At 35.6% G+C, this 27,327-nt stretch overlaps 3 protein-coding genes across 3 annotated transcripts; 2 read left to right on the top strand and 1 right to left on the bottom strand.

Annotated features, from left to right (window-relative positions):
• Positions 1-3,634: 3,634 nt before the first annotated feature.
• Positions 3,635-4,465, bottom strand: LOC106993374 (olfactory receptor 52A5-like). The gene has a single exon (XM_015115105.1). It carries the CDS (start codon positions 4,463-4,465, stop codon positions 3,635-3,637), a length of 831 nt encoding a protein of 276 aa, XP_014970591.1.
• A 14,048-nt stretch (positions 4,466-18,513) lies between these two features.
• On the top strand, positions 18,514-19,458 carry LOC106992372 (olfactory receptor 52D1-like). Its single transcript, XM_015115106.3, has one exon. It carries the CDS (start codon positions 18,514-18,516, stop codon positions 19,456-19,458), a length of 945 nt encoding a protein of 314 aa, XP_014970592.1.
• A 5,929-nt stretch (positions 19,459-25,387) lies between these two features.
• LOC144334519 (olfactory receptor 52D1-like) lies at positions 25,388-26,236 on the top strand. The gene has a single exon (XM_077964764.1). The coding sequence runs from the start codon at positions 25,388-25,390 to the stop codon at positions 26,234-26,236; it is 849 nt and encodes a 282-aa protein (XP_077820890.1).
• Positions 26,237-27,327: the final 1,091 nt, after the last annotated feature.

Below are 27,327 nucleotides of genomic sequence, written 5' to 3' on the forward strand. Positions count from 1 at the left end.
TGATTGATTGTCTCCCAATTCTAAATTCACTCCTTTTGCCTTCTCTGCAAAAATGGACCTCAGCTCTTTAAGTTTTGTTGTTGTTTTTATAATCATGTGATACAATGCTAAATTTTCTCAATAGGTGGAAATGGTGAAACATTGCAGGAGGAGAAGGCCTTGCTTCCTGGATCTTACATGATCATTGCCCAGACTAGCAGTTTGGGTGCCTTCAGTTTCCAGCAGGTTCCTGCCGCTCTTGCAACTTCTTCAGTGTCCTACGTCTGCAGCTCACAAAGCACATAAGGCCCAGTGACCAGCAGCTTTCTTGGAAACCTACGTATGGCTTTTCCTGGTAGCCTAGAGGTCAGATTCCTGGAAAATTCCACTAGAAAAGCATCACAGCCATTTTTTCTGTTTCTCAATGACCATATCTATATTTTTTCTAATGAGGTGTGGATTTCAGACCAAGGAAGGAGAGTTTCATTCTTGGGTACTCTATTTCAACCCTATGGGTACTGACTACTTCTTATATCCAATATCCTATATCCTTTAGGGTTCTCTTCACTTCTTAGTGACCAGTCTTTCATTATTTCAATCCCCTGTTAAAGTTAATAATTGTTTAAATTAAAAGTTACTTGTCCAAAGTGTGGTTTCTCTTTTTTTTATTGGATTCAGGATACACAGATCAATTATATTGTGGGACAAGATGGTAGTCTTTATGTATGTGGATCTGTAATGGATGCTTTGAAATATTTACATAGTAATGCTAAAATGTATTAACAGATGAATTCAGTTTAGTTACTGCTACTTGGTTTTTGAAATGAATAAAACACTATGAACTTGCAAATTCCTAGTGTTTGAACTATCACTCCACTCTACATTTTATACAGTAATTATGACTGCCACTATATGATGTTACCTCTCTAAATTGACATTTGGGATATTTACGTTTTTTAGATGAAATGTTCAGTATACTTTCTGCATATTGTCTGTAGCTTTAGCCTATACTTCCCATGGTACTTGTGATGTCTAACTTTATGTGCCAGTTGACCATGCTAAGAAATGCTCAGTTAGCTGGTAAAACTTTATCTTAGTGTGTCTGTGAGTGTGTCTCTGGAAGAGATTAGCATTTGAATCAAGAACCTAAGTAAAGAAGATCACCTTCACCAATGTGAGTAGACATTATCTCATCTGTTGAGAACCTTAATGGAACAAAAAGTTGGAGAAATGCTAAATTCAGTCTTTGCTTGAGGTGAGAGATCCATTTCTTCTTACCCTTAGACACTGACACTCCTGATTTTTGGGCTTTTGGACTCAGGCTTGGACTTATCATTGGCCCTCTGATTCTCAGGCTTTCAGACTCAGTCTGAATTATACATCACTAGCATTCCTGGTTTCCCACCTTGCAGACACCAGATCATGAGACCTCTCAGCCTCCATAATTGAGTGAACCAATTTCTATAAAAAAATCTCTCTATGTATATGTGTGTGTGTGTATTATACATAGTATATATACTCCCTATGTGTTTCTCTGTGTGTATATATATGTATAATAGATACTTTACATATATGTAAAATTGAAAGATATTATAAACAAATGGATCACTTTTCAGAATTAGGTCACTTTTCAGAATTTAAATGCATGTTGTGCTTAGAAACACACCAATAATTTTAATCATATAGCACAGAAAAATTCAGCATTAGATGATTTATGACGCCCAATAATAACTTTCTATAGCTGTTTTGGAATAGATGGTTCTACAGGAAATTTGAAAACCGTTAAAATAGTTATAGGCATGTAGCTTTTGGTATTTATTCATCAAGTTTTTATTTGTTATGCCACTGGATAATCCTTGATAAGCAGCCATAAAGAGAAATTCATAATGGCATAAAGACTAGAACTATGAAATGAGGTGTGTAAAATGAGGTATGAAATGAGGCTTACTAGGAGTAAAGAAGTCTGGATTGATTGATCATGGGAAGACAAAGAATTATACTATAGTTCATGTGTACAGCTAAGCATTAATAAAAATATCATATTATGAATATACAGAGTGCCTTCTCAGTGAAATATGGTTAGAAAAAAATCATCACAACAACATTTCATAACATAATAGTTTGCATTCACTTCAGAGTTGATAAAATTAAGTTGGGAAATTTAGTGTGCTCCCTGCTGCCTAGCAACTTCTAGTTCAAATGCTCACAGAAAGTAGAACTTAAAATTGGAAAGGAAAGTAAAATGTCTGTTAAGGAGAAGCTCTTAGAATTCTGATCCACTTCAATCTTTTGCCTTCCTAACAAATGAAACACAAAAACATACAATTCAGAGAGGTCTTTGGAATCATAAGAAATATCCTGTGACACTATATGATAAGTCTTTATATCTAATAGTCTACATCCCCCAATTTTGTTCTTCTTTACATTTGCCATGACTATAAAGGTGAGGCACTGAGATTCCAGACAAAATATGGAGTTGGTATGGTATTAAACATTTTATTTAAAATATGTGTAAAATTGTGACAATCTAGAGGAAAAGAACACAACTATCTGAACACATTGGAAATGAATCAGTGTAGGCAGTAATAAACGAGGGGCTCTGATTATTGAGAGAACGGAGGAACAGAAGAGTAACTGCGTTTCTCCAGCTCTTCCCAAAGGGTGATTCTAATTATGAACATGGGGAAATAAAGTCACACAGGTAACAGTCTTCTGAATGGCAGTTCAACTAGATTATCCTGAGGTTCTACAACACATGTCAAGACAACACAAACAAGCAATCATGAAAAAGTAGTATTGCCACTATATAGTAGGTACAAACGGTGATGTTTCAAGATTTCTGACTTAGTTCTGGTGTAAATGGAAGCTATGACACACAGTGTTGATCTTTTGCATCTTCCATGACCTATTCACCAGTCTGCCTGCACACCATTAGATGTTCCTTATCTACTTCTAGAGGCCAGACAACCCCTAGAAATTCTTCTGAAAGAAGTCTTATTTCTGATGCCCTGTGTGCATCAGTAAATAATCTTATGAGAGTATTCAGTACTAGCCACACTTCTCCTGCTCCCAGAAAATGAGTTATTTATCCCTGGGTCATTTTCATTTGTTCTCAAATGGGGTTTGTTAGAGGAGAGCTTTAATTCAAATCATTCCTTCATCAAAATCTTGAATAATCCACCATTTTTCAGAGCACCAAGTGTGGCCTTTAAAGAAGAATTGAAAAGGACTGTTCATTTCCAGAGACAGTTAACGAAAGTTCTGTTCCTAAGTAAATTAAGGACCAGTTACATTTTCTGTTTTGGGTAGATTTGTAGAATCTAGATTTGATGTGGAAGAGGAAATGTAGAATATAGAGGCTGCAAATTCAATGCAAATAATATGAATGGAAAGACATGATAGATTAAATTAGAAGCCAAATACTAATTTGGTAGAGAGCTAATATCAGTCTTAAATTAAACACTTTTTATGTCGACCTAGATGTAGTTATAAAAATAAATTGATATCCAGCATGATAATGTGAACCTCCAGCCGTGAGCACACTCCAAACTCTCTCCATCTCTAGGAAAGTAAAGCATTCTCTACATGGTCATAAACATTTGATAGATCACTCTTGGGATCCACAATTCAGAAGAAAAATTTGTGCCACACGCTTTCAGATTATCTTGTTTTTTACACCATAGACAATAGGGTTGAGTGCAGGTGGCACAAGGAGGTAAATGGTAGACAACAGAAAGTGGGTGGAGGGGGCCACATGTCCAAAATGGTGGCTGAAGAAGGAGAAAAAGGCAAGAATATAAAATTCAAGGAAAACAAAAATATGAGCTGTGCATGTGTTAAATGCTTTGAACTGTGCCTCCTTTTGGTGTAGATGAAAAACAACTTGGAAAATCAGAACATAGGACACAAGGATAAAAATCATGTCAAATCCCAGAATGGTAAAGCCCACAAAAAGACCACATGCTTTATTGACTTGGCTGTCTTCTGTAGCCAGCTTGACGACAGCCATGTGTTCACAGTAAGAGTGGGCAATAAGAATGGAATGGAAAATATGCAGTCTTTTGATAAGAATGGGTAACAGACCAACCAGCACTGTAGCTCGGATTGCCACTGCCACTATCATGTGAACCAAGACGGAAGGTGTGAGGATGGATGTGTGTCTCAAAGGATCACAGATGGCAAGATAGCGGTCAAAGGCCATGGCCAACAGAATACCAGACTCCATGCACTGCATGGCATAGATGAAAAACAGCTGAGCTAGGCAGGCATCAAAGGCCATTGAGCAAGACTTGAACCAAAAGATGGCCAACATCTTGGGAGCAATGGCTGCACACAGTCTTATGTCAGTTACTGCCAGCACAGCCAGGAAGATGTACATGGGCTGATGCAAATTACATTCCGTAGGGACGATAATCAGTAAAATGATGTTTCCCAACACAGCCACTGGGCACACGGAAAAAAGGAAAGCCAATCCAAAACTGCACATTCTCTAGTCCAGGAATGCCAGTCAAAGTTACAGTTCTGGGGTTCAAATATGACATGCTGATGGACGCCATTGAGGTTGGTATTCTGTCTTTTCACCACTGATTCTGATACCTGTAGAAGAGTATTTGAATGGAAAGTGAAAATTTCTCAGCCTCCCTCTCATGCAACCACAGTGTGCATTGAGCAAATAAGTCAGTGCTGTGAATGGCAGTTCAGTTAGATTATCCTGAGGTTCTACAACACATGACAAGATAGCACAAGCAAGCAATCACGAAAAAGTTGTACTACAACTATGTGGTAGGTTAAAATGGTGATGTTTCAGGATTTCGGACTTAGCTCTTGTGGAAATGGAAGCTATGACACAGAGCATTGATCTTTTGCATCTTCCACTACACTAGTCTGCCTGCACACCACTATTAGGTGTTCCTTCTTTATCTACTTCTAGAGGCCAGAGAATTTCACCAGACTTAGAAATTCTCCTGAAAGAAATCTCATTTCTGATGTCCTGTGTACACTAGTACATAATCTTATGAGAGTGTTCAGTATTAGCCACACTTCTCCCGGTCTCGGAAAATGAGTTATTTATTTCTGTGTCATTTTCATCTGTTCTCAAGTGGGGTTTGTTAAAGGAGAGCTTTAGTTTAAATCATTCCTTCATCAAAATCTTGAATAATCCACCATTTTTCAGAGCACCAAGTGTGGCCTTTAGAGAAGAATTGAAGGGGATTGTTCATTTCCAGAGACAGTTAAGGAAAGTTTATTTTTCCTAAGTAAATTAAGGACCAGTTACGTTTTATGTTTTGGGCAGATTTGTAGAGTGGAAGGAGAAATGTAGAATATAGAGGATTTTTTTAAATTAGTTTGTTTTTCACCAAGGCCAAGAATTTTTTTTAAAGAAGAATACAAAGATATCAAATTCAATGAAAAATGAACAAGTTGAAAAGGACAGTATGTATTCAAAAGCAGAACCTGGCTAGTTGGATTAACATGACTGAGAGTGTGTGTGTGTGCCTCTGTGTGTGTGCGTGTGTGTGTGTGTTCATTTTCCCAGAGGTTAAAGATCCATGGACCACTAGACTCCTTGGGCTCTGGGTAAGACTTCATACCCTACTTTGTATAACTGGCTCCCTACTTTCTCTTTTAAATAACTTTATGTAATATTATGAGTAATGAGCTGTGGTTTGAATTCTGAAGATCTGTTGAATATAATGCCCGCGTCTTAATACCTCCCTAGTTCTACAGTCTTTCCAGATTTTGACTCATGATCCTTTTGGGGGGGATTCCATTAAATACAATCTTTTCCCCCTTTAGTCTTAGTTTTATTTATCACTCTCTAATTTTTGAACCATTTCTCAGTTTGCTTCAAACTGTCCATACCTAAACACAGAGCCCAGTTCCTCACATAAAGAGATTTTCTCCATCTAGTAACATCCATACATCCTTAAAAAAGGAAGCCTTTTATGAATAATGGTAAAAATTTCTGTTTCCTTTTCTCTCTGGATAGCAATTTCTTTAAAAATGTCAGATGAGCAGCTACTTTATTTTCACAGAAAGTACATGTTTGGGAGTACAAAAATAATTTGTGGTGTATTAATTCTTATATAACAGAATGGAAAAAACACTAAAATATCTTTGCTTGAGATCCTGCAGAAATACTAATGAGTGGACTGTGGGTAGAACAGCTACAAATAAGGACTAAAGCAATAAACATTGTGGGCCAGGCGCGGTGTCTCACGCCTGTAATCCCAGCACTTTCGGAGGCCGAGGCGGGCAGATCATCCAAGGTCAGGAGTTCGAGAGCAGCCCGCCCAACATGGCGAAACCCCATCTCTACTAAAAGTACAAAATTTAGTAGGGCATGGTGGCAGGCACCTGTAATCCCTGCTACTCGGGAGTCTGAGGCAGGAGCATCACTTGAACCTGGCAGCTGGAGTTTGCAGTGAGCTGAGATCATGCCACTGCATTCCAGCCTGGATGACTACAGTAAAACTCTGTCAAAACAAATCACGTAAACATTGTGAAAAAAAAATCCCTTTGATGCTGACATGAGATATTTGGAAGTATGTGGTAGAAGGAATGGTGAAGTATGTGGATAATGTTTCTGTTACTTATGAATGAGTTGCCAGAAATGATAGATACTGAAAGAAAAAGATCTCATAAGCTAAAACTGTTAGAATTTCTTTAATCATTCCATAAGTTTCCATTAACCTAAAAGCAAAAATAAATATTATACTTATCCGCACCCACTTTATCATAATGTCTTTCTTTATCAGATTACCTCTTAGTATTCAACAAGTGATTAAAATCAAGGGCTTGAAAATCAGAAAGATGGCCTGGCTACCAATCCTGGATCCCTCATGTATCATGTGTAGCATCTTGCCTGAGTAGCTTACACACAATTTATTCATCTGTAAATTAAGAACACTAACCCTCACTTCATTGTTAAATGAGATACTGTATAGAAGAGATTAGTGTCTGGAACAATTTAAATATTCAATATATGGTAGCTTATAATTGCTTAGCCTGCTCTCAAACTCCTGGGCTCAAGCAATCTGCCTGCCTTGGCCTTTTAAAGTGCTGGGATTACAGATGTGAGCCATTATGCCCAGTTTTATTTTATTTTATTTTTTTCTGTAGAGCCTGATATTTTGGCAAGGCAGAAACAGAAAGTAAAATATTCGGAAGAGATAAAAACAAAAAGAAGTAAAGTCTTCTTGATGATAGAAACAAAGAAAGCTAGAAGACAAGAAAAGATCTAGAGTCAAAGAGCTTTCCTCCATCACCTTGGGTATAAGATTAGCCATTCTTCCAAACAGTCATCAAAAGATCTGATTTGAAGTAAAAAGGTGACATTCTAAAAATGTTTGCAGATTTTTTTTGGTGCGGTTAAAAAAAAGGTAATATGATTAAGAAAAAAGTAAATATTTACAGCTCTCCTCCTTTATAGGCTTCTGAGTATGTAGTAATTTAATGGGGGAAATATATACACATAAATTACCTCAAACCCACTTTCTATAAGAGACAACAGGGTATGAGCTTTATTAAGAGCTTGATGACTCTTAACTTTTTAAAGTAATCTAAATGTTTTCATATAATGGGTGTCTTATTTTTACCCACTGAGTAGAAGCCAAAGAAAAGAATAGACGATCTCTGACAGAGACAAGAAGGAAAAATGGAGGCTGGGAAGTCCTTTGCCCTGACAGAGAGAAGTTTGAGGTGCTGGGCAAATAAATAAGATATGAAATACTTAGAAACTATATGATTCTCTTCTCCATCCTCTACTTTCTACATTGCTCAAACGTCTGTCTCACTTCCACTCAATGGTAGATTGCTATTAATTATTCTTTTTAATTTTCCTAAATTAGGAAATATTAGAATTAATTGGTATTCAATTGACTAGACTCTAAAACACTTGGTTACAAACTTGCTTATGTAATTAATTATTTGGAGAACAGAAACACATGAAGATATTACCTAATTACTTATAAATATATTTTAAGTCTAAATTATATTAATCTATCCCTTCATTTTTTATGAAAAATTATAAATACAGAAGAAACATGGACAAAAGACTCATTGAGTTAAGTAAGATTTAAAGCCACTATTCTATCAATTTTTCCTAGATGAACTGCCATCACAGCCATATCCGCTCTCAGGGGATCCCACTTTGCACAGGGAGAAACTTACCTGCGTAGAGTTGAAGACTGGTCTATTATGTGATTAAGTTGGTTTTATCACTTGTTTCTACCAAAATTTTCAGCACATATAGATACTAATGGAAGAGTCACTGGGTTTTCCTGAAGGTCTGGACTTACCATAGAGCATCATTATCCTTCTGGTGTCCCTAGAGTATCATTATCCTTCTGAGTCCCAGGCTTCCTTACCAGGAGCAAGTTGGTCTCAGACCTGGAAGGCAAGGTCATAAAGTTTTCTGATTTTTAGAAGAAAAGAGTCTCTCAGGAAACAGAACCAGGAAATATCTGGTTTTGCTCACATTCAGAGTAAGTTGATTATGGGCTCATTAGGAATGCAATCAAGTGAATATAAGAGATGGAGATTTCCTAAGAAGTAGAAATGAAGATTAATTATCTTTTCTGTTCTATCATCTGGCAAGTCCTTTAACTGCAGTGGAAGAGTAGGAGCTATTCTGCTTATAAATAGAATAGTAATACTATTACTACTACAATTACGTGATACACTTTATTCCATTGCCTTGCCCAATATTTAATAGTAAATTTAAATACCCCCTTTTCAGGGACAAGATTTCCAAGTTTTCTCTGTTGATTGAGACATCAGATATTTCATTTTTTTCTCCTTTCTTGATAGAAATTGAGACTAACTTCAGTAACAATGTGTATCCAGTTTCATTGATCTACTCAAAGTCTTCAGATAACAAGTTTTATAGAATATATCCATAATGTGTTTTCCCTCCAAAATATCTGGGGATATTGTAGGGAAAAACAACTGTAGGTTGTTTTTCTAACTTCAGAGTTTTTAGCCTTTCACCTATTTGGCATGTAAGGTCAATAATCCACTGATTGTAATTATGAAGCTGACAAACTGCCTTCCTCTAGAAGACTCCTAGGTAACAGTATTTTAGATTATAACGAACAAAGTATAGATTTTTTTTGTCTGTTAGAATGTGGTTTAACTGCCTGGCACTCACTTTCCAGTCTCATGTGAGAACATTGCTGATTCAGTGTTCCAGCATTCTTACATGGTCAGTAGCTATCCAGCTTCAAAATCACTTGTCCAACCTCATTATGCATACAAAATTCATTGAGTTGTAGAGGAAAGAATAAAATATTTTTTAGACTATCAGTTGTCATTTTTTTCTTACTCTCAGTTTCCTTAGAAGTTTTTTTCCTTCCTCTTCTACCTCTTTTTAAATTTTCCTGTTGACTTGCTTGTCTGCTTGTTTATAATTCCAATTTTTATCTTAGATTCAGGGGTTACATTTGCAGTTTTGCATAATACATGATGCTGAGGTTTGGAAAACAAATGCTTTCACCTCACATATAGTGAACATAGTACCCCAAACTTAGTTTTTCATCCCTTGCCTCCCTCTCTCCCTCCCTTTCTATTTATCCCCGGTATCTATTGTTCCCACCTTTACGTCCATGAGTATTCAATTTTTAGCTCCCACTGGGGATGACCTCCAGCATTTCTTCTTCTTTTTTTTTTTCCTTTCCTTTTCTACCACTTCTTTTTCTCTTTCTCCTCTCTCTTATCCTTTTACTTTTTGTCGATTTCACTGAGTCCCAAAGGGTCAAGTCTCATTAATCTTCTACACTTAAATGGACACTGGTACATTTCACTAACTCCCCCACATTTTTCCTATAGGCATATATAAATGTTAAATTATCATTAAAATAACATAATCTCTCTTTTGCATAAAAATATTCCTGAGACTTTCCCATTCGATAACAGGTTATATTTATGTTTTTGCTCACATACCGTATTAATGTGGTTTTATGGTTTTTGCTCTCTACTGCAAGTTTCCATACAAGGAAACACATATCCACTTTATGGCCCAGCAATTGTACTATTTGGTGTTTACTCAAGAGAAACAAACATGCAAGTTCACAATAAGATTTGTATACTATTTTTATACCAGTTTCTGCACAATAGCACTACAATGAAAACAATCCAAATGTCCATCAAAAGAATAATGGGTCATAAGCATTCAGTTTGATGAAATTTGACATGTGTATACTATTGCATAACCATCATACAAATTAAGTTATTAAAAACTTCCAGTACCCAGAAAGATCCCTCATGCCCCATTCTAGCCATTCTGCTACTAACTTCCTCACTCTAGGTATCTTGATACTTTACTGATTTTTATCAAAGATTAATTTGTCTTTTCTTAATTTTATTTAATTTTCATTTTAAAACAGAAGTTGGAGTGGATTACACAAAAACTGTAATAATGTATTTCAAACAGAGGGATTGCATTAAGAAAGGAAGGAGTCCTGACCTGTAGCGTACAGATCTATGTATACCCACTTAAGTAAAATTATGTATAGGAATCTGTGTGTGTTTGTGTGTGTGTGTGTTAAACATTATTTATTATACAAGAGACACCTTTGACAGATTGTTGACCATTAACAGAGGGTCAATGAAGTCATATTTGCAATTGTACAATAGAAAAGTCAGTCTGAAAACTGATGTAAGAATTTGAAGATGAAACCGTAGTGAGAAAATACATTTAAAAGTGGTTGAAATCATTTAAGCAAAAGATGAGACACATATTTACTTCGATCGAAGGATGCATTTTGTCTTCTATTTATATGCTTCACATATAGTTCACTTAAAGATCTTAAAAATTATGTCTACAAGTGAAGGTATGCATTGCTTTGACCATAGCCATTATCTGCATCTGAGGTGATGTTATTTTAAACAGAAAATTCCTCTACATGGTTCTGGGAGCTATAAGCCAGGATGAAGTCATGATACACAACAGTGCATTTCAGGTGCAAACAGAAGCTTTATAATGTCACATTTATTCTCTGTTGTCAGACCTGCACTCAGAAAATATCTTTCATTGAAGAGTCCTTTCTAACATCCTCTCTAACATAGGGGTCATCTGAAATGGGTCAGGCATGTAAGTAGAATCACACGATATTTGTACATTTTATGACTGGCTTATTTCACTAAGCGTAATGTTCAAGTTTCATCCAGGTTGTAGCATGTGTAAGAATGTCATCATTTTTAAGGTTGAATAAATATTCCATTGTATGTATATACCACATTTTATTTATCCATGCATTTGTTTATGGGTATTGTGTTGTTTCCACCTTTTGGAGATTATGACTTGTAGGGTCCAGCTCCACGGGGTTGATGGGTTTTTCTCCCCATGTGTGGAGACAAGAGATTGTAGAAATAAAGACATAAGACAAAGAGATAAGAGAAAGGACAGTTGGACCCAGGGGACCACTACCACCAAGACGTGGAGACTGGTAGTGGCCCCGAATGCCAGGCTGCGCTGATATTTATTGGATACAAGACAAAGGGGCAGAGTAAGGAGTGTGAGCCACCTCCAATGATAGATAAGGCCATGTGGGTCACATATCCACTGGACAAGGGGCCCCTCCCTGTCTGGCAGCCGAGGCAGAAGGAGAGAGAGAGAGAGAGGGAGAGACAGAGACAGCTTATGCCATTATTTCTGCAGATCAGAGACTTTTAGTACTTTCACTAATTTTGCTACTGTTATCTAAAAGGAAGAGCCAGGTGTACAGGGTGGAACATGAAGGCGGACTAGGAGCGTGACCACTGAAGCACAGCATCACAGGGGGCCTGACTGATGTCAGGCCCTCCACAGGAGGTGGAGGAGTAGAGCCTTCTCTAAACTCCCCTGGGGAAAAGGAGACTCCATTTCCAGGTCTGCTAAGTAGTGGGTGTTTTTCCTTGACACTGACGCTACTGCAAGACCACGGTAGGCCTGGCAACGGGCGTCTTCCCAGACTCTGGTATTACCTCTAGACCAAGGAGCCCTCTGGTGGCCCTGCCTGGGCATAACAGAAGGCTCGCAATCTCACTACGTCCCCTCACCTCCTATCTCCATATGGACTGGTTTTCCCTAGGTTATGATTATAGAGCAAGGATTATTATAATATTGGAATAAAGAGTAATTGTTACAAACTAATGATTAATGATATTCATATATAATCATGTCTATGATCTAGATCTAGTATAACTCTTGTTGTTTTATATATTTTATTATACTGGAACAGTTTGTGCCCTCTGCCTCTTGCCTCAGCACCTAGGTGGCTTGCCGCCTACAATGAATGATGCTGCTATGAACATGGGTGAACAAAACAACATTTTGGCTATTGGGAGTCCCTTTAGTATCCGTGTGAATTTTAGAGTAGTTTTTTCTGTTTCTGAAAAAATTATCATTGAAAACTTAACAAAGATTGAATTGGGTCTGTAGATTGCTTTGGACAGTATCAACATCTTAACAATATTAAGTTTTTCAATCCTTCAACATGGGACGTCTTTCTATTTATGGTGTTTAATTTCTGGTTAATGTTTGCTTCGTGTATTTAGGAGCTCACAGCTCTGGTACATATATTTCTAAATCTTTATCTTCTTGATTAATTGGACTTTTAGTATTACAATGTTTTTGTCTCTTGTAACAGTTTTTGCCTGTAATTCTATTTTGTCTAATATTGGTATAACAGCACTACTCTCTTTTGGTGATTCACCTGTCTTAGCCTCCTGAGTAGCTGGGACTGCAGGTGCATGCCACCATGCTCATCTAATTTTTGTATTTTTAGTAGAGATGGGGTTTCACCATGTTGGCCAGGTTGGTCACGAACTTCTGCCCTAAGGTGATCTGCCCCTCTCAGCCTCCCAAAGTGCTGGGATTACAGGAGTGAGCCACCACGCCCAGTTGTTTCTTGACTTTTTAATAATTGCCGTCTGACTGGCATGAGATGGTATCTCACTGTGGTTTTGATTTGCATTTCTCTAATAATCAGTGGTGTTGAGCTTTTTTTTCATATGTTTCTTGGCCACTTGAATGTCTTCTTTTGAGAAGCGTCTGTTCATCTCTTTTGCCTACTTCATAATTTTGTTATTGTAAATTTGTTTAATTTCCTTGTAGACTATGGATATTAGACCTTTGTCAGATGGATAGATCGCAAAACCTTTCTCCCATTCTGTAGGTTGTCTGTTCACTCTGCTGATAGCTTTTTTTGCTGTGCAGAAGCTCTTTAGTATAATTAGAACTAATTAAATTTAATTTAACTAAACTAATTTAACTAAACTAATTTAATTTTTGCTTTTGCTGCAATTGCTTTTGATATTTTCATCACGAAATCTTTGCCTATGCCTATGTCCTGAATGGATAGCCTAGATTTTCTTTTAGGGTTTTTATAGTTTGGGGTTTTACATTTAAGTCTTTAATTCATCTTGACTTAATTTTTGTATAAGGTGTAAGGAAAGGGTCCAGTTCCAATTTTCTGCATATGGCTAGCCAGTTTCCCCAGCAACATTTATTAAATAGGCAACCCTTTCCCCATTGCTTGTTTTTGTCAGATTTGTTGAAAATCAGATGGTTTAAGATGTGAGGTCTTATTTCTGTGTTGTCTATTCTGTTCCATTGGTCTATGTGTCTTTTTTTTTTTTGTACCAGTACCATGCTGTTTTGATTACTGTAGCCTTGCAGTTTAGTTTGAAGTTGGTGAGTGTGATACCTTCATCTTTGTCCTTTTTTATTAGGATTGTCTTGCTATATGGGCTCTTTTTTTGTTTCATATGAATTTTAAAATAGTTTTTGTTCTAATTATGTGAAGAATGTCAATGGTAGTTTAATGGAAATAGCATTGAATGTATAAATTACTTTGGGCAATTATGGCCATTTTCACAACATTGATTCTCCCTATCGATGAACTTGGAATGTTTTTGCATTCGTTTGTGTCCTCTCTGATTTCCTTGAGCAGTTGTTTGTAGTTCTCCTCGAAGAGGTACTTCTCTTCCCTTGTTAGTGGTATTCATAGGTATTTTATTCTCTTTGTATCAGTTGTAAGTGGGAGTTCATTCATGATTTGGTATTTGGTATTAGCTTGTTGTTAGTATGTAGTAATGCTAGTGAGTTTTGCACATTGATTTTGTATCCTGAAAATTTACTGGAGTGGAATATCAGCTTAAGAAGCTTTTGGGCTGAGATAATGGGGTTGTCTAGAAATAGGATCATGTCATCTGCAAAGAAAGATAATTTGACGTCTCATCTTCCTATATGAATACAATTTATTTCTTTATCTTACCTGATTGCCCTGGCCAGAACTTCCAATACCATGTTGAATAGGAGTGGTAAGTAAGAGCATCCTTGTCTTGTGGTGGTTTTCAAGGGGAATGCTTCCAGCTTTTGCCCATTCAATAGGATATTGGCTGTGGGTTTGCCAACATATAACATCTTAACCAATTTCCCATTTTTCCTGAGAATACTGTGCTGGCAGCAAGCTGCATATTTTTTTCCTAAACGGGAAATGCAATTGTAACAATATGTTTTAAACTGATACCAATCTAACTTCAACTCACTTACTAAAGCTCTACTCCTTTAGTGCTTCACCTCCTATACAAACATACCATGTTTTTTTTCTGCTATGTTTTTGTTATCACATTTTATATATTGTGTATCCATTAATATGGATTCATAATTATTTGTATGCTTTTTTTATTTCTGTAAAAGAATACAAAGTAATGGACAAAAATAATGATGATACTAATTTTTTATTTGTCCATGTGTTTTATCCTTACTGAAAAACTTTATATTTTTATATGGGTTTCTATCAGTCTCTAGCCTCTTTCATTTCTATATAAAATACTCACTTTTATATTTCCCATACTCCAGGTATAGTGATAATAAATTACCTCAGATTTGTTTATCTGGGGATATCTTAACTTCTCTTTTATTTTTAAGGGAAAGTTTCTCACGTGTATGGTTTCTGGCTTAAATTGGTATTGAAGTTAGATTAGTGAATTAAAGGGAAAAAATGTGTTCTGGGTCATTTTACTTTCATTCAGGACTGGTCCTGGTAGGTGGTTGACATAATATTTCAAACTACTGAGCTATGGCTACATCTGCAGGCATAAACCTGCGAGACTGCAAAGATAATTTATTCCTGAAATTATGTCTATTTTCAATCATTATCACCACAAAAAAAAAAAAATTCCCTCTTCTGCCAATGATTCCATGGGGACCTGTTGTATCAAATGTTATTCTCACTTATCCCTTGAGATGACCATGCTGAAGTTGCTACATATGGAGACTATGTGTTTAGGTTGCTTCTTGACTCTGAATAAGTTTATATATGAACTAGTTAAGGTTTTTTTGAAATGAGAGAGGAATGGAAAGAAGGAGAATAGCTTGAATATCTATAGAAAAATTTAAAAGACATGATACTCCCTCAAAAAATAACTTCTATATTAATTTTTGGACTGAGGGAATACATATTTCTTTATTCTCCATGGATAAAATGAAGAAACTGCTAGATTCTAGGAAATATACATCTTTTTTAAAGGATTTAATAGAAATGAGGGTTCTTTCTCAATTTGAGCATATTTCTTATTTTGTGGATCTATTGAAATAACAAAAACATGGCTGTCTGTGACTACTGGACTCAAATACAGGTTGGCATTTTTAGGGAGACAATATCAGAGGGATTATGTCATGAGTACTTGGGCTAAAAATTGTTTTGTAAACCAGTGTGTATATCTGTGAGTGTGTGTGCTTTCCAACTCTACTCTTGCAATGTCTGTATTGCATTTATATATCCAGTGTATACTTACTGAGCACTTAGTAAGTGACAGTCACTGCTCTAGAGACTACATTATAAAATTTATCATCAGTTAAGTGTTTACTCATTGAAGTGTGAGGACTCTTGTTTGCCCATATAATCTTACCCACGTAAATATCTTTGTATGCTTTGAATCTCAACTATATTAGATTTTAATTTGTTATTTCATAATTGCTTTTTCATGAAACTTTATGCTTTTGTTCTTATTAATTATGTGTGTTTGTATAGATACATAGATAGATCTCTAGTATATCTATATAATTGCATGTAATTATACATCTATCCTTATTTTTACTTTTGTTTAAATCCAATATGCCATTGTTTTATATTCTCCACATCCCAGTCTGAGTACCATTTATTCAAGAAGGCTTTATGTGACTCACTAAACTTGATTTGGTCTCTTGCAAGTATTTCCACATAACTCATTTTTTCTCCTATTTGGGATCATTTATTGATTCTGGAAAGTATATTTTGAGGTAATGGTGTTGAAATTCGTATGAGTGCATATTATACTTACAAGAATTTGTTTGCTACATAGTGAAAGCAGGTTCTTCTTGAGGCTAATGGCAATACTACCCAAGGTCGCTGCCTTGACAGGTGATGGGAAAGACCAAAAATAATAGAGTTTGTCTAAAACTGAAATATTTGTGGTGACTTACAGTCTGTCTCTACTGTAACTCTCATACTCCCTGACTTGTGCTTAACCATTTTATCCCAGGGTTTCTCTGCAACGGAGACTGGACTATCTACTGGAACTATGAGAAGATATATAAGAAAGCCTCTTTAGTAAGTAACTGATAACTCTGATATCATTAGGTCAATTTACCAATCCAGTAAACAAATTACTTTGCATGTGTTATAATTTGAGCTTCTAAATCAACACATTAAAGTACACAAGAAGGATCCACCTCCATAGTGAAATGTTCTAAGTCAGAATAAAGGAGGATGGGAAGTTGGGAAGGTAGTGAGTGTGGTTAATGTTAAGAAATACCTTTTCTTGAAATCTATCTATCTATCTATCTATCTATCTATCTATCATCTATCTATCTAGTTCAAAATGATATATTCTATGCCCTACTTAAAGGTTGCATGAGAGAAATGATTAAGTGATCAGAAATTTAAAAAAAAAACCATGATATTTTATTTGTCAAATTAACTACTAACTCAGGGTGGCAAATCAAAGAGCAAATATGTAGATTATATTAATCCTATTTTAGAACGCACACTAAGAACTGCAATATCATATTCATGGGGGAAGGCAGAGACTATTTATCTCAATTCTCTAAGTCAATTAAATTATGGATTACGAAATCTTCTACCTAAAGCAAAGGTACTTTATAACTCACTAAAATCTTACAAGGCTTCTGCTTGATCTCTTGTGTTTATGGAAAATTCACTTACATGAGAGAAATACTGAAGGAGAGCTCAAAGAAGCAGCATTTCAAAAACCCGATTTCATTCAAAATAATCTCTGGTTATAACTGATATGAAAGCATCCCATAGAGATTGACTTATAAATTCAAACCCACGTACCATTGAAGGGCACCTCTTATGCCTTAGGAGTAACAGTTTGCATCTTTCACATTTGGATATCTGAAGTACACTCTATGAGCTCCAATTTATGGGTGGTACTAAATACAGGTCTTCAATATTTACTAAGCATGTATCATATTTGACACCGGATTCAACGTTTTTGGTAAAACAGTAAATATGTTAGATTTAGAGCTTTCTGGTAACTAAGATTAGGGGAACATAGAGGAAAATCTAAGAAAATGCTATGAAATAAATGATATGGAGAGCTTACCATAAAATATAGATGGAAAACATGACAAGCTATGGGATTGTTACCTATAACATCTGTAATTTGGCAACCAGTTAATTGATACAAAAATAGGTATTTTTCAGAAAGTCCTGGTAAAAGGAAATAAAGCAGAGAATTTTTTATATTTTCATATAACTGTTAATGTAACTGACATTTTTCTACAATAGGCAGAGGAAACCGTGAAGATATGAAGATGCTGATAAAAGGGATAAATAATCCTTTTCTCCCATGATTTTCTTTCTTGCTTCCTAAGTTTTAGAAGCCTTGGCCTCCTTGTCCTTCCTGTTTGTTCCTTCTTCATAACACTTTTTCTTAATATTTTTGTTACCAGAATACATAATATCCCAGACTCTGAATAGTTAAAGCTCCATCATAAAGTTCCAACTTAAGTGTGACAACTGTCACTACCCAATCTAATAACCATACACACTAGTCACTATGTATCATCTTATGGTATCTTCCTTCTCCTTGTAGAGTGTTACCTCCTTGATATATCCATGTATTTATCCCCAGTTTCTAGAACATTGTTTCTTATGGAAAAACTGCTCAGGAAATATTCGTGGGATGAAGTACAAGTATGACTCTATAGATGGAATCTTTTAGTGGAAATGAATAGACAACGTGACTTATAGGTCCCTATGATAATATGACATTTTATAAGAGTTATCTTTCAGTATTACAACAATTTGTACAGCAAAAAAATGTACAACAATTTGGTATATTGTAAGTAATCATTTTATTATTCTGGTCCTAGTGAATTTAAACACTTCAGATTATGAATTTGGATAGCTTACAACAACAGATAATTAAAGATTCTTCTGAACAAAATCACCCCATTTATCAGCATATGATTGTGAACATATTATCATAGCAACCTTATTTTCAGAAGAACACATAAAGAAAGCAAAGGAAAATAAAAATATGCCTCCTCTCAACACTTCTCGTCCATCTCCTGTCACCTTCTTGCTGATGGGCATCCCAGGACTAGAGCATCTTCATGCCTGGATTGGGATTCCCTTCTGCTCCATGTACATGGCGGCCTTGGTGGGGAATGTGACTATCCTGGCTGTGGTGAAGGCAGAGAGAAGCCTCCATCAGCCTATGTTCCTGTTTCTTTGCATGCTCTCAGTTACTGACCTTGTCCTCTCCACATCCACACTGCCCCGCATGCTCTGTCTGTTCTGGCTCAGAGTTCATGACATTGCCTTTGATGCTTGCCTGGCCCAAATGTTCTTCATCCACAGCTTTACTGCCATGGAATCTGGCTTCTTCCTCGCCATGGCCATTGACCGCTATGTGGCTATCTGTGACCCACTGCGCCACGCCACCATTCTCACACACAGTCGCATAACTATAATGGGTATCATTGTCGTGTGTCGGGGAGTAGCTTTCTTTTCTCCACATCCCATCCTGCTGAAACAGCTGCCCTACTGCAGAACTCGAATCATTGCCCACACCTACTGTGAGTTTATGGCTGTGGTGAAGCTGGCGTGTATGGACATAAGTGCTACCAAAAGCTATAGCCTCAGTATGGCTTCTATCATTGGTTCATGTGATGTCATTCTCATTGCTGTATCCTATGTCTTCATCCTGCGCTCTGTATTCCGCCTGCCATCTCGAGAAGCTAGCTTGAAGGCTTTGGGCACGTGTGGCTCCCATGTCTGTGTCATCCTTGTTTTCTATTCCACAGCTGGGTTTTCAATTTTCACTCATCGTTTTGGGAAAAATGTGCCAGCACATGTTCATATTTTCATTGCAAATATGTACCTTTTGATTCCCCCTTTTCTCAATCCCATTGTGTACGGAGTAAGGACCAAGAAAATACGGGAGCATGTTCTTAAGGTGCTAAGGGTCAAAGCTGCTTGATTTTATTTGGATCACCAAGAGAGATGGTTGAAGAATAAATCTAAATGCAAGAGATGATGTAGGGAAAATAACTAACAGTTGTTACTCTCATAAAAGGAATAGTATTCATTATCTGAAAGTTCTGTTATTCACCAGATTACTGTAAGTTCCAAAAATTGTAATTAAACAAGTTGTTTCAGATTTTTTATTTAGTAAATACTGAAGAGATTAACCTTCCCCTATGTATCTGTTGGATCCTTCTTTGTATTTTTTTAATATTCTCATTCCCACCTCACCTCCCCAGTCTTCAGTCTCATAGTTTCACTGATGAACAACATTCCTTGATTAGAAGGCTTAGGTTTTGTTTCCTTTAATTAAACATATATCTTCCTGATAAATGTCTAAACTGAACACATATTATATTTTGTAGAATTTAGATTCCATACTTTTTCTGAGTAGTTTAATAGTTTATTGGTTAATGGTCCAGGCTTTGGAGTTAGACTGCCTGGGTCTTAGTCCAGTATTCTTCCCTGGTTAGCTTTATTTCCATTTATTTCATTTTTGCCGCAGTTTCCTAATATATCAAAATAAGTGATCATAGAACCTGCTTTATATGGTTGTGTGAGAATTACATGAGATGTGTAACTTGAAATGGCACAGAGAAAACACTCAATTAAAAAAAAAAAGGTTATTTTATTCTTCCTTCAATGATTATGATTTCCGAAGTTCACCACTCTTGACTTGCTTCAAGAACTTTAGGAAATACCCATTATATCTTATGTAATATATTTGCAACTGTGTAAAATGTGTATCTTTTGATGTTTATATAATGAATATGTTTGATTCCATTTTGTTTTAGCCAATATGGCAATACTTCAATATTATTTTTCCTTTTTCTGTGGAATATTTTGCTTAATTTCATGCCATAAATTGTTTACATTATTAAAGCTTTGTAGAAAATTAGATAATACTATGGAAATGCAATAGAAGAGTGATAAGAATGCAGTGACCACTTTCATCTCTTTCGTTGACACAATTATTCATTCATTTATAATGTGTGTTCAATAAATTTAAATTGGATTAGATGGATTTAGACTAATTCTCATAACACTCTCATTTATTCTTTCATCATTATTTAGTATTTTTTTCTTAACTTTTCCTTAGAAAACATTTGCATAAAGATGTCATAATTAAGTTATTTAGAATCCTTTGATACCTGTGAAACACTGAAACAAAATCACTCATCTTGTTTGAGTGCACAGCCATTTCAGATTTCTCTGATCATTTAGGGCTTCCAGCTTTCTTGTTTCATCATGTGAACTAAACAGATGGGGTCAAATTAGAATTCTACAGACTAAATTGTAAATAAAACAGACTATATTATGTTTGGTATATACTTATGTACTGTTGCATATACTTTCCTTTCTTCCTCAAATACTTTTTACTGCCCATATATCATTGTCATACACTTCCCACCATTAGTTATATTTTATAATGCAGCACAGTGTCAACTAAAGAAAGCCTTCCCTGATATTTCTTTTTTAAATATATATTTATATGCTAATAATAAAGAAAAAAATATCTACATAATCACCACTCATGTTTCTAGCATTAAGACTAAAGGTACCTAAAGGACATTTCACTGTTAAGTGTGTAAAATTGTAGTAAAATACATATAATAGTTATCATTATAACCATTTGAAGTATACAGTTCAGTGACATTAAGTACTTTCACATTGTTGTGCAACCATCACCACCATAACCACCATGCATCTCCTGAACATTTTTGGATCTTTCCCAACTGAAACTCTATATTCATTAAACATTAAGTCCTCATTCTTCCCTCCTATCATCCCCTGGCATCTACCATTTCACATACGGTCTTTAAATGTGACCATTCTAGGTACCTCATATAAGTGGAACCATACAACATGTGTCCTTTTATGACTGGCTTATTTCACTTAGAAAGTCTTTAAGGTTCATCTACATTGTGGCGTGTGTTAGAATTTCCTTCTTTTTAAGTTTCAATCATATGCATGCATATATATATTTATATATAGTCTCACACACATATATACGTGTGTGTGTATATATATAGACTATGTCTATGTCTATATATAGACACACACAGCCAAAAGGTAGAAACAACCCAAATGTCCATCAAATGAATGGATAAACAAAATGTGTGTGTGTGTGTGTGTGTGTGTATGTGTGGATAAATACTATTTTTAGTAGAGATGGGGTTTGGTCATGTTGGCCAGGCTGGTCTCAAAGTCCTGACATCAGGTGATCCACCCGCCTTGGCCTCCCAAAATGCTAGGATTACAGACATGAGCCACCACACCCAGCCTCAGCAATATTTTATAGTCAGTTTACAAGTATTTCACTACTTTGCTTCAATTTATTCTTTTATTTTTTTGATATGTTTGTAAATGACATTATTCTCTGACTTTACTTTTTCAGATTGTTCATGATTAGCACACTGAAATGCAACTGACTTTTGCTTGTTGATTTTGTTTTTCTTCTTTCTATGTGTACATAGAATCTTTGTGAATTTCTACTACTAAGGTAATGTCATTTGTGAACAGATATAATTTTAGTTCTTCTTTTCCAACTTGGATGCCTTTTGTTTCTTTTTCTTGTGTAATTGCTTTGGCTAGGACTTCTAGTACTATGCTTAATATGAGTGGTGAAAGCAGGTGTTTTTGCCTTGTTCTTGATCTTAAAGAATACGCTTTTTAATATTTTGTGATTGACTATGGTGTTTGCCATGAGTATTTCATATATGGCCTTTATTATCTTGAGGTTATTGGTGGTTTTTAATTGTTTCTTTCATAATCATTAAAATCAGATAACTATGAGGGCAATGCTATGCCAATGTTCAATGTTTTAAATAAACCGATTACTGAAACCTCAACCAATTACTGAAACCTCTAACTCTATAGTATATTAGTCAGAGTCTAATGAGATAACCAAAAGCACTTGAATATTTAGTGTTTGGCATCCATATTGCAAATAATTATTTACACAAATTACAGAATTGCTGAAAAGTCAAATATTTGACTGTGAAGACTCCCAGAAATTAGAAAGAAATGATTCTAATGTGACTCTAGGCCAGTGAAATAGAAAGGCAGCAGTAGTGTAATCATACATTATTCAGAGGTGTGAGTCTCTCAGTGGAAACTGAAAACATAGCAGTCCCCTCTGGCAGGATTTGGAACCATGGGCTAAATGCAGTTGAAGAATATAAAACATTAGGAAAAATATCCTGACATCTCTTTCATCTTCTCTAATATTTGTTTTTCAGTGTCCCTATTGAACAAACTCTGCAGAAGATAGATGATCTGTTATCCTGGAAAATATAGCCTCCAAAATCTATCCTTCCTGAAATATTACAGAAGAAAAAAATTGAGGAACATATCTGTAGGAAAGCAAATACAGTATTTACATAACATCTTACCCAAAATAAAAATAATGATGCACCTATACATGATAATGCATATCGTGTCCTTGATCAAGCAAATAAAGTTCAGGGGGATTTGGGAACAGGAAGCCAGCTAGGAAATTTCCTGTAGCTTTGTTTTTTGGAGCTAAATACAGTTTAGGTAAGTTACTTCAGGATATCTGGAGACATATGAGGATATTAATGTGATCGCCCTCGTTAATTAACAGGCCAGTCTCTCCATGATGTCCTCTAGTCCCTTCATGTCTCATCACATATGTTCTAAAGAAGCATTTAGTTTACAACATCTGCATGTACTTAAGTCTAAGAAGTACAAGAAATAAAGTATCTCAAGAGGCCTGGAGTCTAGAGACCATCTCTTATTGGTTTCTATGATCAGAGTTCAGGTGGTAAAGAACAACCAGATTGAATCCCTTTACGAAACCATATTTTGCCTGGAAAGACTGGGAAAGATTGGTGAAACTGTTTAAAATGTTTAGAACTAAACAGCATTCTCATGAGAGGATATATATATATATGTGTGTGTGTGTGTATATGTGTGTGTGTGTGTATATATGTGTGTGTGTGTGTGTGTGTGTGTGTGTGTGTGTGTATAGAGAGAGAGAGAGAGAGAGAGAGAGAATATGTTCCTTGCAGGCCTCTTGTCCCCCAGGATAAGAAGTGTTAGGATACCTATTGTCCTTATAGCCATCATTCAGCTGAGTCTCTGGCTGTGAAGCGAGACCATCTACTTAGAGAGGTAAGATAAACAGGTTATAGGCAGTAAAGAGATGGCTAGTTTGGGGGAGAAGTCAGTGCTTCCATGAAAAAGGAATGTTGAAGCCTAGGATGGAAGTTGCAAACTAAATCCTAAGGAGTGAATTCTCAGCCCTCGTGGCTGTCTGAAAGGTACTTTTTGACTTTACAGAAAGTGACATAGAAGAAGACTAACTCAATATTCAAGCTGAGATTTATCTCGCCATTGGATTTAGTCCTGATATACCTTGGTCAAAACTTTATTTTTCTTAACATGCTTATTTTACTCATACAAAAAGGATTCCTCAAATTCCATAGGTTCTTTATATTAATATATTGATATTTCAAGCAAATTAGCAATTTATTTTATTGTATACATTTAGAGTGTACAACATGATGTTTTGATATACTTATATTGATAAACATATACACAACAAATGATCACTATAGTCAACCAAATTAATATCCATTATCTCCTATTGTTGATTTAATTTAATTTATTTTATGGAGAGACTGGTATGATCTTGGCTCACTACAGCCTCCATCTCCTGGGTTCAGGTGATTCTCCTGCCTCAGACCCCAAGTAGCGGGGATTACAGATGTGCACCAGCATCTCTGGCTAATTTTTGTGTTTTTAGTAGAGACAGGGTTTAACCATGTTGGCCAGGTTGGTCTTGAACTCCTGACTTCAGACTATTCACTTGCCTCACTCTCCCAAAATGCTGGGATTACAGGCATGAAACACCATGCCTGGCCAATTTTATTTTTTTAATGTATTTAAAATCTACTCTGTTGGCCAATTACCAATATGTAATACAACATTATTAACTAAAAATAATGATTTACCAATTTAAAATTTGGTATTGTTAGAACTTTTCCAAAGTAATTGTTTATATTTTCCAAGCCAATCATTCTGAAAACTGGTATCTGTGAACCAATGATTTTTTTACAAAAGTTCACTTTGGAAACAAAAATCAAGTCACATGCATTGTGTGATTTTGAGGAATACATTGTGTACATTCTCAATCTGATTGATCATTTATAAAAGAACACAAGTATATAGTAGCATGAATACTATGGTTCCAAGATTTAGACATCTTCTAACTTGGATTATCCTTTGTAAAATGATAATTTCTTACTATTGAGTTTGTATGATTTTATGAAGAATAAGGTATTTTCTTTATTAACTCAATGATTTGCCTTCCAATATAGCACCTGCTTTGTTTACACCTCTTCCTTCTGAAATATCAACTAATTACCTTAGCTGCTTTTCAGTATTTCCTAAATCTCCTGTTCCTCCTTTCTCTAAGCACTATCACTGATAATAGACAAGAAAGGTTAAATATACAAATGGCAAGGTAGTTGTTCTTTTCCTTTTTTGACTGTCTCAGATGGTAGAAAATTATATCTCTATATTTGTCAATATATCAATTGCTATCTCTGTAATACTACTACAATGTATCTAGCCAGCTGAACAATACTTTCTGAAAAAAATCATAAATATATATGTAATATATACTCACATAGAATACTTTTCTGTCAATTATTCTTACCCAAAAAAGCACACTCACATGCATCTGATTCATTGAAAGGTGGTACTACTGAGAATATTATTCCATAGCCAATTCTATGTTGTTGAATGTACACATCTTTCCCGGTCCATAATAATAATAATAATGTTGGTATTCATGTATCTATAATATTTGTGATTTTTAATTTTGACAGAAACATGGACTATCCATTGCTTACATAATGCTAGCTTTCAACAGGAGCAATCTTCTACCTATCATCTTCCTACTGCTTGGCATTCCAGGGTTGGAAGCTGCCCACAAATGGTTCTCTGTCCCTTTCTGCCTGGTCTACATATTGTCACTGATGGGAAATATTGCTCTTTTGTTAATCGTCAAGACAGACCCAAAACTGCATGAACCTATGTACCTCTTTCTATGTATGCTCTCTGTGGCTGATTTGATGCTTACTTCTACTACTCTTCCTAAAATACTGAGCCTCTTCTGGTTCAATGACAGAGAGATCTACTTTGAAGCTTGCCTCACTCAAATGTATCTTATCCATTCTCTGTCTACCATGGAATCTGGATTTATCTTGGCCATGGCTTTTGACTGGTACGTGGTCATTGGTCACCCAATGAGACATTCTACTATCTTAACACCTACAATGATTGGAAACTTAGGTCTGGTTATTGTCTTCAAAGGAGCTGTACTACTCAGTCCACATCCCTTCTTCCTGAGGTGGCTTTCCTACTGCAGAACGAATGTCATCTCACATACCGACTATGAGTTTATGGCCCTGATAAAGCTAGTTTGTACTGAAACCAAGATTCGTAGAGCTTACAGCCTAGTCATAGCATTCCTGACAGGAGGACTGGACTTCGTATTGATCATCTGTTCTTATACTCTTATTCTTCTAACTGTCTTCAACCTCCCATCCAAAGCTGCCCACCACAAGACCTTAAGTACCTGTGTCTCCCATGTGTGGGTCATCTTGGTGTTTTACACACCAGCCTTTTTCTCTTTTCTTACCCATAGGTTTGGCCACCACATTGCTCCACATATCCACATTTTTGTAGCCAATATTTTGTAGCCTTCTTATTCCACTCATGATGAATCCTATTATTTATGGTGTTAAAACTAAAATGATCAGGGAGAGGTTCTTTAAGTTCTTAACAATAAAAGGTTTTTGATTTTGCAAGGATATTTGATTCTCCTGGGTCATCAACAAAGATAAGGGTTTACAGAAAACATTTAAAATAAATCAGCATTCCCTTAAACTTTAACTTTTCAGTGAAAGTTCTGCTTCATATAGACTGTTAAATCATGTTAAGCATATTGACTTCAGTGAGCAGTAATGAGTATGGAAGATGCACAGAAGGTTGAAATATTTTAGACCAGAATTCTAAATCTTTATTTATGTTTCTAAACCTGATTTTCTGTGTAGATTTTACAGCTTGTTAAGATATAACTAAATTTATATTTAAATAATTTTGAGTTTGATAATGTCTAATTCATCTTATTTTCTTTTATGAATAATTTTTGTGTTATATCTAAGAAATGTATTGCATAAATTTGGGTAATGAAGATTTTCTCCAAAAATTTCTTCTAAAACTTTTATGTTAGATAAGTGTAAGGTTTTGGTTCAGGTTTATCTATGGTATAAGAATAACTGGAAATTCATGATTGTGAATTTGTGTCTTAAGTGAGATGATGCACCTTAATAATTCTGAACATAATTGAATCTAATTTCCCTGTTTCATAGCTAAATGTTTTAATGTCTACTCTATTTTCCTGAATCATATACACATTTTTGAAAACCAACATAACAGCTATGAAGGAAATAAAAATATTTTAGTCCAAAATATATTTATTTAACATATTCTAAAGTGGCCCTGCAAAGCTGTCTTTTGTGGGGAACGTTTGTATCTGTAGATCTATGGAGAATCTGCATTAATGCGCCTGGCCCTTCCCTTTTTGGTTAACGGAGAGTCTGATACCTTTAAAGTTCTGGAAAGAAACATTTGTCTTCTCATCTCCCTGGGGGCTTCTACCTGTGAGGTTTCATCTACATAACAACCTGTGCTAGATAAGCTTCCTCCTCCCCCTGTCCTGTAACCTGTCTTGCTATTAAAATAAGTTACTAAGGTAACCTGTTTTGCGCCATATCTGCATGCTCATTCT

This window comes from Macaca mulatta, chromosome 14 (assembly GCF_049350105.2).
Source record: "Macaca mulatta isolate MMU2019108-1 chromosome 14, T2T-MMU8v2.0, whole genome shotgun sequence".
Classification (NCBI taxonomy): Eukaryota; Metazoa; Chordata; class Mammalia; order Primates; family Cercopithecidae; genus Macaca; species Macaca mulatta.

Coding starts and splice junctions, on each gene's coding strand:
- LOC106993374 (XM_015115105.1), bottom strand. CDS start 4,465: ATGTGCAGTTTTGGATTGGCTTTCCTTTTTTCCGTGTGCCCAGTGGCT.
- LOC144334519 (XM_077964764.1), top strand. CDS start 25,388: ATGCTAGCTTTCAACAGGAGCAATCTTCTACCTATCATCTTCCTACTG.
- LOC106992372 (XM_015115106.3), top strand. CDS start 18,514: ATGCCTCCTCTCAACACTTCTCGTCCATCTCCTGTCACCTTCTTGCTG.